The sequence below is a fragment of the Hemitrygon akajei genome, chromosome 7 (assembly GCF_048418815.1).
Source record: "Hemitrygon akajei chromosome 7, sHemAka1.3, whole genome shotgun sequence".
In the NCBI taxonomy this organism is placed as follows: Eukaryota; Metazoa; Chordata; class Chondrichthyes; order Myliobatiformes; family Dasyatidae; genus Hemitrygon; species Hemitrygon akajei.
In genome coordinates, this window is record NC_133130.1 from 62,472,424 (window position 1) to 62,486,526 (window position 14,103).

Sequence of the window (14,103 nt, forward strand, 5' to 3'; positions counted from 1 at the left end):
AAGGGGGTATTGAGACCCAGGTCACGAGGGTTTACTGATTAGTTCTGAGGGGATGATGGTGTTCAAAGCTGAGCTGTAATCGATAAGGAGCATTCTGATATATGCATCTTTGCTGTCCAGGTGTATCAGGGTTGTGTGAAGGGCCAAAGAGATAGCACCTGTTGGTTGGTAGGCAAATTGGAGTGTATTCAAGTCACTATTCAGACAGGAGCTGATATGCTTCAACACCAGCCTTCGTGGATGTAAGTGCCACTGGGCAATAGTCTAGACAGGTTACCACATTCTTCTTGGTCACAGTTACTATTGAAGACTGCTTGAAGCAGGTGGGTACCACACACTGCTTGAGCGAGAGGTTGAAGATATCCGTGAATACACCAGCCAGTTAGTTGGCACAGGTCTTACTCAGCCAGGTACTCCATCTGTACTGGACTCTTCCCTTGGATTCGTTCTCTTGAAGCCAGGCCACATGTCATCTTCAGATACTGAGACCAAAGGATCTTCAGGACTCATGGGGGTGCACAATGGTTCCTCCCCATTCTGATGGTCAAAGTGAGCATCTGGAAGAGAAGCTCTGCTGTCCCCTAGGTCACAAGATTTTGCTTTGTAGAAGGTTATGGCATTCAAACTCACTGATTCCAGTCTAGTGCAGAATCTCCACTTCACCTGAGAAATGGCTTTCCGGAAATCATTCTGCACCTCTTGTAGCATTCTTGATTTCCAGATTTGAATGCCTCTGATCTGGCTCTCAGCAGAATCCAGATTTCATTGTTCATCCAGGGCTTCTGATTGGGGAAAATTCTGAATGAGTTCATGGGGACACACTTATCCATAGCTGTAAAGTCTGTAACGACCCTGGTGTAGTCATTCAGGTTTTCAGATAAGTTCTTGAACACGGCCCAGTCCACAGACTCAAGGCAATCCTGTAACCGTTCCTCAGCCTCCAGAGACCTCTTGGTTGTCTTGATCTCTGTAGCCTTGCTCTTCAGGCTCTGTCTGTATGAAGGTAGCAGGAGTACAGCCAAATGATCTGACTTGTCAAAATGCAGTCTCGGGAAGGGAATGATAAGCATTCCTTATTGTAGTGTAGCACTGGAAATCCAGAGCAACTCACACAAAATGATGGAGGAACTCAGCAGGTCAGGCAGCATCTATGGAAATGAATTAACAGTTGGCATTTCAAGCTGAGATCCTTCTTCAGGACTAGAAAGGAAAGGGGAAGATGATGGAATAAAAAGATGGGGGAAGGGATTGCATTGTGCCTGATTTCTCTGCATGCATGGGAATTTAGCTTGAGCTGTTGAATTGTGTTCTTTTTCTGTCATAGCAGGCGTTCCCAATGTTTTTTATGCCGTGGACCCCTACCATTAACTGAGGAATCCATGGACCCCAATTTGGGAAACCCTGGGTTAGAGTACTTTTTTATAATAAAAGTAACATATCATAAGATATATATAATATTTAGCAAGCAAAGTGTTTGCAAGTTACAAAAAAATGTACACATGTGTGTGCATACCTTCCAGTGACAGAATTTGTTACTATTGTATGTATAACATTACTTCATCGTAAACCATCTGGAATATTCCAAAGCAAAATATTCACACTAAAGTTCAGATCTACCTTGTTCTTTACAGGCTGCATTTGTGCGGATGTCAGAGGCTGATGGGACTTTGTCAATTCCAAACCATCAGGCTGGAAAATGTGGATATAATTCACCAACACAGAAACCTGAGGCTGTGGTCCATGCTATCAAGGTAATATTTGCACTTATTCAAAAATACAACTATTGAGGCAGTTGCAAAGCAACATTTAAAACCCAATGCACTCTCCACAAATAAAATTTTAATCAAAAGTATTTTGAATTATGCTATGTAAGAATTTTATTTGTAAGAGAAGCAAACATGCACATGTAGCACTGCAGGCTCTTTCCTTAACTATGTTATAAATAATCTAGATGAATTTTTGCACAAACTTTACAATTTTAGAATGTTATTTTGGTGTTTAGGACAGTTCCTCATACTTCAACTATTTTGTCTATATTTGGACCAAGATTATGATGTGCTCTAGAATTGAATGTCTCTAAACTAAACTGGCCATCCTTGGTGGATTAAGTGTTGTTTCATAAGGTTTTCGGTGAGGACTTCAATGACATTGCTGATGAATGAGAGTAAACTGACAAGGCTGTAATTGGCTTTATTGGATCTGACCTACTTCTTGAAAATAGGATATATCTGGGCAATTTTCCAATGCTTGGGTAAATGTCAGTGTTGTACATGTACTGAGTCTGCTTGTTTTAGATGCAGGTTTTCAGCACCAGTCTAGGATGTTGTTGGTGCCAATGGCTTCAGCCAGTCGATTTCTCAGGATTGATCCCCTGCCCATTTCTAAAAATAGAGTAAGGGGAATGGTGGACTATTGTTTACAGACGGTGCTGTTATTCATTTCTACTTCTGATGGACTATAGGTGCCCATATTTAAGTGCAATAACTGTTTAGAGTCCATCTCATGTATCTTAGTTGTGATATCAGATGAGATGATTGAACAAGTCCTCAGTGTGAAGATGGGACTTTGTCTCCATGAGACTGTGCAATAATCATATCTAGCAAGGACAGATACAGGTGCAGGTGAGTAGGTTTATCCTTGCAGAATGCAGATGGTGAAATCTGGAGCCAAAAAAGAGAGCTGCCAGAGGAGCTCAGTGGAGAGAAATGGATAGTAAACGTCTTGGGTCGGGACGCTTCCTCTAGACCGAAAGAGTAAAGTGAAATTAATAAGCATAAAGAGGTGAGGGGAAGGGGTAGAGCAAGAGATGGCAAGTGATAGGTGGATTCAGCTGAGGAACAGTTGATTGACAGATGGAGTCAGGTGAGGAAGGGAAGGGTAGAGATAGTGATAGAGACTGGGAGGTGATAAGTAAAGACAGTAAAGGGCTGAAGATTATGGGACATAAGAAAGGAAGCAATGGAACCAAATAAGGGTGGGGTGGTGCACAGATATGAACAGTGGGGGGAAAGGATAGGGTCCCAGAAGGTGAGTGGTGGAACATTAATAGAGTTGGTTATTTCCTGAAAAAGAGAGACATCCCAAACATCCTGGAACATAAAGCTTCATGCTGAGAACATATGTGGAGGAAACAGAGAAAGGGATCGTTTCATTTAATCCCTTGCTTAGATTCATTCACTCCCTACCAAAGACCCACACTGGCAGTCAGATCCTTCAGGAATTGCCCAGCTCAATCTATGGTGGAGCCAGCAAGCCAGCCTTGAAATTGTGTATTAAAACCAAAGTGCATTCTGTCTCCTACAACTTTTAGTGCTTGACCAGCATGGAGGAGCTCAGGGAAGATGGTGGAAGCTAGGTAGGAGAGGTTACTTACACATGTCTTACCTGATGACATAGGATTTCTTAGGGTTTTGATTCAATGTTGAGGACTACAGGGGCTACTCTGTCACATATGTGTATCTCTGCTGCTGAAGGGACAGCGTGTATCCAGGGGTTGTACGAAAGGATTCTGGGATATTGCCTGTGAAGTATGATTCTGTGAATATAACAATGTCAACATCATTAGTCTGTGAGACAGTTCTCCAAACTTTGACACCTGTCTCCAGATATTTCTGAGCAGGATTTTGTAAGGTCTATTCAGCTGGGATTGGCTTTATCTTGTTCAAATTTGGTGCCTAGGTCAAGGCAGGTGATTCACACAGTTTAGTTTCTTTCTTTGAATGTAAGGGGAATGTGCAATTAATAGAATTAAATTCCACATCTGCTGTGGTGGGACTTCAACTTAAGTGAAATGGATTGTTGGTCCAGGTCTCTGGATTACTTGTCTGACAATTTAATCACTCCCCAACTATTGATAAATCATCAATGATATAAGAGCTAACCCTTGGATAAGAACATAAGAAATAAGAGTACAAATATGTTACATGGCTCCTCAAACCTGCTCTACCATTCATTAGGATCATAGCTGATCTTCTATCTCAACAATATTTTCCTACATTATCCTCATGTCTCTTGATTCCCTTAATATAGGGAAAAAAAACTTGATTTAAGCTATCTCATTGACTGAGTCTCCTATGGCCCCGTGGAGCAGAAATTTCCAAAGATTCACCACCCATGGGCAAAGAAATCTCTCTTTGTCTCAAACTTAAATGGTCTACCCATTCTTTTGAGATGGTAACTCCTGACTCTAGACTCTCGGTCAGAGGAAATATCCTTCTTACATCCAGCCCGTGGTGCTCCTTTACATTTGTCAGTTTCAGTGAGGTCTCCTGTCATTCATCTAAACTCAGGAGAAAGCAGGTCTTGTCTACTCATTCTCTCGTCATTCAGCAATATAAATTCCATGGAATGAATTACCCGCTCTGTGGCAAATTTACACTTTTAGAAGTAAACATACTCATTCTGCACACACCCAGCTGCACTCTCGCCAAAGCCTGAGTAATTGAAGTGAACTGGTAATCTACATTCAAAGTACTAAGAGAGACAAGCATAGAAATAGTGAATATGTTGGTTACTGTCGTTCAATGTCCTATTGATTATGCAACACTTCCTGCAGATTGAAAGGTAGAAACGTAACTCCAAACAAGGAAATGAGACTGGTGAACCAAACATCCAGAGAAGGGAAAATGATAGAGCCTGTGATATAGGAAGTGACAACAGGGCACTTAGAAAAACATCAACAAGATTCAGAAGTAAAGCCCATGGGATTGCACTGGCATGGACTGAAAATTGGTTGTCAAAGAGGAAACAGAGAGTATGAATACATGAAACTTTCTCCGAGTGGCAGGCAATGAGAAAGGTGTACATCAGGAAGTGGGACTTGGGCCTCAACATTCAAAATGTACATCAATGGTTTACAAAAGGAAACTGGATGTCACATTTCTGAGGTTGCTGACTAAAGGAAGCTGAGTGGAATTGTGAATTGTGACAGAGATTAAAAGAGGCTTCATGATGCTTTAGGGAACATATGTGAGCAGATACTTGGCTGATGCACTGTAACATGTGTAATTGAAACATTATTTACCGGTGCAGGTAACTGAAGGACAGTGTATTACTTAAATGGTGATAGACTGGGAAATGTTGATATATAAGGAGCACTGTGTATCCTTATACAATTGCCTCAGAAATCAGGGTGCAGCATACAGTTAAGAAGCTAACTGGTATGCAAAGGGTTTTGAGTACAGGAACAAAGATGTCCTGCTACATTTGTACAGGATCTTGGTGAGACTACACCTGAACTATCATGCAACACACACAAAATGTTGGAGGAACTCAGCAGGCCAGGCAGCATCTATGGAATAGATTACATTCGATATTTCGGGCCTAAGCCCTTCATCAGGACTGGAGAAAAGAAGATGAGGAGTCAGAGAAATATCATGTGCAGTTTTGGTCTTTCTACCTAAAAAAGGATATTTTTGCCACATAGGGAATGCTGCAAAGAGTTGCCATTTCTGGGATGCCTGGACTGTTATATGAAGAAAGTTGATTTAACTAGAACTGTATTCATTGAGGTTTAGAAGAATGAGAAGGATCTCACTGAACCATGCAAAACCCTGCCAAGCTAGACAGAGTTGATGTGGCGAGTATATTCTCCCTGGTTTGGTGATGGGGACAATTCTCAGGATGTAGGGTGGGAATCTTGGGTCGGACAGGAGGAAAAATGTCTTCACTCAGAGGGTAGAGAAACTACTGGAATTGTGACTACTGAGTGCAAAGGAGGCCAAATGATTGAAAATATTTAACAATGAGGTGGATAGATTTTAGATGCAAGAGGCATCAAGAGAGATGAACATGGAATGGAAATAGGGTATTGACATAGGAATTTGCATAATCTTATTCAATTGCAGAGTAGATTTGAGGGTTTGTGTGGCCTTCTCCACTACCTAGTTCCTACTGTATGTATGAATCAACCTTTACTTCTGTGCTCAAATTTTCTTGATATAAAATGTAATATTTAGTTTCACCAATATGTAATGTCCATCTTACAGAGCTTCAACTATGTGATGCTGCCACTCGATATCAACTGTCTCAATTGTTTGATACGCCTGTGTTACATTTAATTGATGTGTGTACAAAGAGGTAGTGATGTGTGATGTGTGATGTAGTCGCTTTGAACATCACCTTCACATTTTGCAAAATTATATTCCATCAGCTGTCTTTGCTCCTACTTAATCAGCTTGCCGTGCACTGTAGACGTCTCATTATACTCTTCTCCCCACTACTCACAACTTCGCTTGGTTTTCTATCACCAGTAAAACTTGGAAATATAGTATCTGGACTCCCTCAAGTTCATATTGATTGTGAATAGTCGGGCCCAAGCATTTTTCCCTGTGGTAGCTCACTACTCACAGCATTATCATCATGACAGAAATCCTCTTATTTTTCTTTCCCATTCTTTGTTGTTCTCAGTCCATGCTAATGACTCAGCCCCTTACCTCCTGTCGAGGAGCTTATTGAAAGTCTTCTAAAAGTTCTGTGGTTCTCCCTTGTCAATTTTACTGGCCATATCTTCAAAGAATTCGAGTAGATTAAACAAAAAAAATAGAACCATCGAACCATAGAACATTACAGCACAGAAACAGGCCTTTTGGCCCTTCTTGGCTGTGCGGAACCATTTTTCTGCCTAGTCCCACTGACCTGCACCTGGGCCATATCCCTCCAAACCCCTCTCATCCATATACCTGTCCAAGTTTTTCATAAATGTCAAAAGTGAGCCCGCATTTACCACTTCATCTGGCAGCTCATTCCACACTCCCACCACTCTCTGTGTGAAGAAGCCCTAGTAGATTAAATAGTAAATTCCTAGTAAATTCTAGTAGATTAGATAAAATGAATCATAAATCCATATTTTTTTGAATCTTACTATTTTCAGTGTGTTCTATTACTACAATGTTCATTTAAGACACCAGCACTTTCTCTACTCCTAATGTATGACCTCAGTATTTTTTTACTCTGTCCTTTCTTTAAATAATGGGATCACATTTGCAATTCTCCTCTTAAAGGAACAAGAACAATTTGCATGTTGTTCTTGTGCATGTGCAGGTGACTTAAGGTCATTAATATTTATTTTCATTTCCACAATATTCTCTGTTTAAATTTACCTGTTTCTGTCTTAGGTAAATTTAGTTTCACCAATATATAATGTCCATCATACGGAGCTTCAAATATGTGATGCTGTTACTTAATATCAGTTATTCTTTTAACCATGTCTGCCTGCCCATGTTTTGTTTTTATGTCTTTACCTTAGGTTGTGGAAGTGCATGAAAGTGTGGAAAAGGAAGAGAAAGAGAAAGACCTGAGTGAAACAGAGAAAGCTATTGTCAGAGAAATGTGTAATGTGAGTAAATTGTGCCACAGCATTCAGCTCCTGCTGTGCCTCCCGCCCAACTCGCATATAGTGGATCCTTAGTCATTGAGAGCAAACCAAGTAAGAATGCAAATTCAAGAGCAAATGTTGTACTTTTTTTTTGTAAAAGTAAAGCCCATTTATGTAGCAAAAGGACTTGTTTCTTGTCTCATTGCAGGTACAGCAAGCATTTTTGCTCTCTGGTGTGGTTCTCAGTTTATTTTGTGCTGGAACAAGTATGAAAGCCTAACCATATCTTAAAATAGATCATTCAGTTTAATATGTCATGTTCAGTTTGTTGTATTAATTGTTCCTAAAACCAAGTTATTAGTGAGTTATGTACTAACAATAGAGTGTTGACCTCAGTTGTCTGTAGGAGAAAACTCAGCCAATATTCTATAGCAGCTCGGTCTTTCCTGAGCATCAGAAGCCTCAAGTTTCAATCCCAAAAGCCAGCATACTAATGAAACTCAGATAGCTTCAAGATTTCTTATTAAATGAACCATAATATGAATAAATAACAAAGGCATTTTGTAGGAAACATTGTTAAATCCAGATGAGAAGAAATAAGAGTATGTAATGTTACACCGTTGTGCAGATTGTGTGGATGTAACAGGCAGCTCGTGGGCAGTACTTTAAGTATGGAAAGAAGAATGTTGTTATGGCCGGAAAGAAAGTGAAAATTCTAAACCAGAGAATAACAGAATAAATTATAACTTATAGATAACAGTAATATAATAGCATCTATGAGTGATTTTAAATGCTATTAATGAATTCAGAGAAAAAATAATAAATATTTGAATAAATGTGGTTGATGAAGCCTTCTGGGTTTTATTTTGGATCCGTAAGCTTTCAATATCATAGAAATAACTCTAACTTGAAGCAAACATTCAGACATTATCATTAAAAGCATTATTCATAGAGTTAGTAGAGGCTAAATTCCATTAATACATTTTCTGTTTAAAAACTATCAAATTATAAGTATCAAACTTACATAATTGCTACACAAAAATCAGAAGTATCTTCAAGCTTTTCATATTTTCACAGTCACTGCAAAACCTAGCTGCGTTAATCAACCAGCAGTAAACCTGGCCAATTTCCAGCTCAATTTGTAATCTGTTCTTTTTTAAACATAGAATTCACAGCATATAAAGTGACCACTTAATCCCATCTGATTCATGCCAGAGTATGTGCATTGGATGAACCTATTACATTTGTAATGAAAAATTCCTCCTTTACTCCGGTGCACCGAATTATGCAAGCAATGTTTTAAATCAGTCGTATTTGAGGTTGATTAAATGTTTCTGGGATAAAAAAAAGATCAAGGCCATTAAGCAGAGCTGTATAAAGAAGACCTCCTTGATTTTGGTTCTAGTGCTAGCCTCAGCCTGTTTCTCCAATGTGCATCACACAGCCACAAATCCCATGGACAGTTCTTGTGCTATGTTGTGCATAATGCATGACACCACTGCACCTATTCGGCACACTCAGTGCATTAACCAGACAGACCCAGGGACAACCAATAATGAAAGTTGTAGATTTTGCAATGTGCATTGATTTTCGATGTCCTTTTTATCTTTAAAGTAATTGATTTGCATGGCAATATGGCAACCTGCAATCTAGTTTCTGGATGGTGCCAAGTGTGGAGATGTAACAAGTTGTGTAGAGTGGAGCAAGAAGAAGTAAAGAAACATAAACAGGTTTAATAAAAAATATAAAAACAATAGCAATTCAAGTATGATGTAATGAAATGGAAAGCCTTTCACATTGGATCCAAGAAAGATAATAAATTGGAGCATTTCCTTCACATTGAGTAAATAGGAAATACAGATGAGCAAATTGAATTTATTGCCGATGAAAATGCAATATGAAGAACTAAATGAACAGATACTAAAAGTAATCAGTAATATTCTACAAATTTGGAATACGAACTTAGACACCAACTGTAGTGAGCCTTCTTTGGATCATGCATGGAAAATTATGTCAGTTTTGGAAACAGCACCACAGCAAAGTTACACAAGTATCAGAGGAATTATAATATAAATTCAATGGAATGATACTATGGTTTAAATGATTAAATCATGAGTTTAATGTGACTTGTACTCTTTTGCAAGGAGATGATTAAAAAGATAATCCAATTAACATGCTTAAATTGATACTCGGAAAGTACAGATACCAATAAGTAATTTCTTCTGATGGTGCAATCTAAAGCATGATCTAATGAGTTATATAACTGCCCCCATTCCCTCGTGTTGAATGTTATCTTGGGGGCGTAACAAACAAAACTCCAAAGTCAAAATTATCAATCTCTTCTTTCAAGTGCCTGCTGCAAAACAAAACAGAGAAAACACATGAAGTGCAGATTGACTTCTGGTCTGCATTTTTTTAGGCATTCAGTTAAGCTAAATTTGAAGTACTTTCTTGATTTTCATCCAATTTTGTCAGCTGACTAGCATGCTGGGGGAAGTAGTGGCAGAGGGTGCTGGAGATTTGTATATTTTGGTAGTTTTATGAAATAGTTTAGCTAATGCTTGATTAATTAATTTGCAAAAATACACAAAAAGTAAAACAAAGATGTTTACAATTTATTGATAGTTCAAGACAATAAAGACATTTTTTTGCAAACACAGAAAAATGTGCAAGATCAGTTTGATAATTGCTGTAATTGAAGAATATTAACTGCAAGCTGTTGAGTAATCTGAAATACAGGGTTTACATGAGTTCTATACATATTGCTCTATTCCATTGCTTAGAGATTCTGCCCTTATTGTTTTACCCTATATTTGTGCATATAATTTTGAAGAGATGAACAAATTTCTTCGAATAGCAATATACTTAGCACTCACCTGGATTCAAAGGTCCCTTTCAAGTCCTGTGATGGAATCTGGAGGCACGCCCCTCTCTGCATTGGAAACAGAAACTTCTATTCAATCTAGCAGATGATGAGAGAGACCATAGGATCTGGGCACCATGTCAGCACATAAAGCAAGTGTTGCCAGTACCCAGCAAAGGCTGTACTCACCATGTCAGCCAGGAATACAACCCTGAGTTCCATATTCCAACACGGTGTGCCTGCACCACTCAAAACTGCCCATGCAACATTGGCAAGCACATCATACTAATCTGTGGGTGATTATTCCCAAGTGACCTGTGAGAGGCAAGATCTAGCAGTAGTTTTCAGCGCAACTGGATGCTGCAATGGGAAGGGTAGGGGTCTACACCAATTCCTGGCACAACAAAACACAGCCCAAACAGATACCTATTTTGAAATATGGAACGGGGAGCGGGTTTGGTGTGAGTAAGTGTGAGGTACAACTGGAGGACTAAGAATATTTCCATGAATCAGCACAATTAGCAGGATGCCAGCGTAGAGAATTGAAAATAAACATTGATCTCCTAGTTGCTTATATAAATTTCATTAAAAATAATTTCAATAAACACAATTTTTAAACTGCAACTATTGCCTGTTTCTTTTGGGAATTATACAGTTAATTATGCAGTACATTTTAAGAGCAGGGCGCATGATAGGAGATGCTGTGATAAACTGATTTTTGTTAGGTTTGCTACACAGGCCAACGAGAGGAAAATCTAGAATGTGAAATTCTGTGTGAGCTTCTGAGTGCATGGTTAAAGGCATATATGACATGCTAGTCTGAAATAAGACAACAACCATCTGTTAGGTGATATGTTCTGAACTCATGGAGCTAGAGCACTGTTTTGAAATTATCTTTGTTTTTGCTTGTTAATCTTCCTTTTATTATGTCATGCCTTCTTCTTTATCAGTCAGCATTAATCAAAGTATATTCCGCTCTGAATCACTTTGATCCAATTGTGTAGAAATAGATGTTTTTAAGTCCTACAGGTCCTTGTAACCTACTATTTGAATCTACGGTGTATTTGAATGTGTTCATCATTTTGAAGCAATCACAATCTGAGTGTTTATGACTTTAAATATCTAAATTTGATTTGTAAGATGGTTTAACATGTTCACTATGAAACTGGTGTGTTAATTAGCAAGGATTATTTGTGGAAATCCTGTACACTTCCAAATTGGAATTTGAATATGAAGGTGGGTGGGTGTTGTGAAGATTAAAACATTGAAACAATTTGTGATAGTTAGAAATTTGAACATTCATTCTGATATATAGACTCAGTTCTCCTTTGAATAATTCCTTCGAACGTTATTAAAAAGCTGTGTTTGCTATGAACAATTTCACTGACATCCTCAGAAAACTATTGTGCAATAGCCACTAAGAATGGAGACTGAAGAGAATTAGATCAAATTTTCATTGTGTGCATACTCATTGCAAGTTTTGATATGCCTTCCACTGAAGTTGTATTTTAGGGAAATCATGTCTGCTAATTGCCTTCGTTGCCACTCGTTCAATTTTTATTTTCCTTTCTGGCTTTCCTCTGGATTCAGATATGGCCTTAATTCAGGGAATGGGAATTAGCTTTTTTTCCCCTTTTGACATCAATATAAAATTAAAATTAAATATTAGGGAGGATATCATCAAGAAAATATTAAGTCAGTGTTCATACAATATTTAATATTGACCACATTCTATTCAAGCCAACCATGGACACATCGGGAGCAAAATTCAATGGCAGTTCATCTATCCATAGGGTTAAATATACATTCCTAACTGGCTCTTTACTCCTACACAGTCACCATAAACTGCATTCCAGTGGTTGAAATAAATGTAGCTGAGGATTAACAGAGGAAATTGAAAGGCTTCCTCATACATTTTTCTCCAAATTTTAATTACATTTTCACAGTTTTCATTCTCTAAAGGCTCTGCCACTGTTTTTTCTGTCACATTTAATCAACTCTTCTGGAAATACAGCTTTCATCCGAGGATATGCATTTCCCAAAAGTAAACATTAAAGTTCAAGTTCATGTTCAAATTAGTTGTCATCTGACTGTACGTATATACAACTAAAGAAAGCAACATTCCTCTGGACTATTGTACACCCATGAAACATATATCACTTACAGCATATGAACCAAAACATTAACTTTTGTTCTCTTCATTTGTTTTGAAGATGAGAAGAATGATGATATGGGGAGGCAATATTAGAAATTCTTTGAGATACTGCAGAAGATGTTTACTTCCTGCTCTACTACCTAGTGAGTGTATAAAGATCAAAGCTCTCTTGTTCGGGTTTCTCTGAGCTGCCCACTACCTGGCTTAGGTTGTGGCAATCCAGTGGTGCAGCTAGTAGAGCCTCTGCGTCACAGCTCCAGTGAGCTGGATTACATCCTGATCCCCCAAGTTGTCTTCATTAAGTCTGTGCCTTCTCCCTGTGACCACATTAGTTTCCTTCAGATATTCTTGCTTCCTACCACATCCCAAAAACAGGCAGAATGGTTGGTTAGTTGCCCCTAGTGCACTGGTGAGTGGTAGAATATAGAGGGGTGAATTGGGGTGGAGTGGGGTGCGATCGTATCTCATAAACACCATCTGATGCTATATTCTAGATAATTTATGTATGTTTAACTAAACATTTATTCCCAAAAGTCACTCCGTGAGTGGCATGTGGTTGAGCTGGGAAGATTGTCCAAAGCGATTGCAAGAACTAACACATGTTTCAGGAATGCAGCCATTGGCATCGTTTTTCAGATAGTGTGTAACAGAGTCAGATACAACCTAGGAGGGTTCAGGTAAGTGCTTATGATATCTATGCACCTTTTGCAGTATAACAATTGCAAGGCACAGGCTCTGTGAATCTAATCTGTGACAACTAGAATAGATATTGCAAGCCTAGTGAAAGTATTATAAGGTGGAGACATTTGATTCAAGCTTTTGAAGACTGAACTCTTGACCTCTGCCTTTTATCTCAGAGGAAAAATAGCATGCGTTTCCTCTTACAGACCAAGGTCTTTGTCTTCATAGAATCAAACATTAAAACCTTTCTGATCCACTCTTTATATTAAGTAGCTGTCTCAGGCCTAGTGCTAGACTTGATAAGCTACTATAAAGGAGACGGTGAGGGTTTGGCAGTCATTGTGCCATGGAAGTATTCAGGTGGTTACAGCAGTAGCTAGTTCCTGCATTCGAGACACCTGCCATAATGAGAAAAGGATACGAGTTTGCTTAAATGTACAGACAGCAACAGTTCCCCTGTGAGTGATTGACAGATTGGCTCAAGATATGACATTGAGAAGCACATATAACCAAAACTGTGCACAATAAGCCATGCTTAGCACTTACCAAACCTCCTCTAATCACAATTACTTCCAATATTGTTAAGTCCAACAACTTCTCCAGTATGAGCGCATATTACCTGCAGTGATTCTTCTTGAAGTAGTCATAGGGTTTCCTGTTGTTTTCTTCCTGCTGAAGTTTCTAATCTGTCATTATGTGAATCTTCCATTCCAGGGTGAAAACTAACACTTAAAGCTCCTGTGGGAAGCTTATGTTTTACTTTGAATCAACATTCTTTCAGAATGCTGAGATTTCCTTGTGGTAAGCAATATAAATAGTAGTATTTATGTATTTTAAAAATTTTTTATTGAATTTTCAAATAGGTTACAGAATAGAAAGAAAAAATATAATATCAGCCCTCCCCCCTCCCCTTAACCCCTCCCCCCTGACATACCCCTATATATATGAAAAAGAGGAGGGGGGGGGAAGAAAGAAAAAAAGAGAAAAGAAAGAAAGAAAGAGTGCCTGGATATTGGAAGATCCCCACATGCTCCATGGAGTTCAAAATAGCTTTAATATATATATTTATTTCTTTCCCCAGATGACCAA

At 38.6% G+C, this 14,103-nt stretch overlaps 1 protein-coding gene across 1 annotated transcript in view; it reads left to right on the forward strand.

Moving 5' to 3' along the window:
• Positions 1-13,835, forward strand: part of ccdc85a (coiled-coil domain containing 85A) — a 480,720-nt gene extending 466,885 nt beyond the window's left edge. Inside the window, exons 4-5 of the mRNA XM_073051041.1 lie at positions 1,632-1,751; positions 7,247-13,835. Of these exons, the coding sequence (XP_072907142.1) occupies positions 1,632-1,751; positions 7,247-7,408 (282 nt within the window). The 3' untranslated portion in view covers positions 7,409-13,835. The remainder of the gene's footprint in view (positions 1-1,631; positions 1,752-7,246) is intronic.
• The last annotated feature ends 268 nt before the right edge of the window (positions 13,836-14,103 follow it).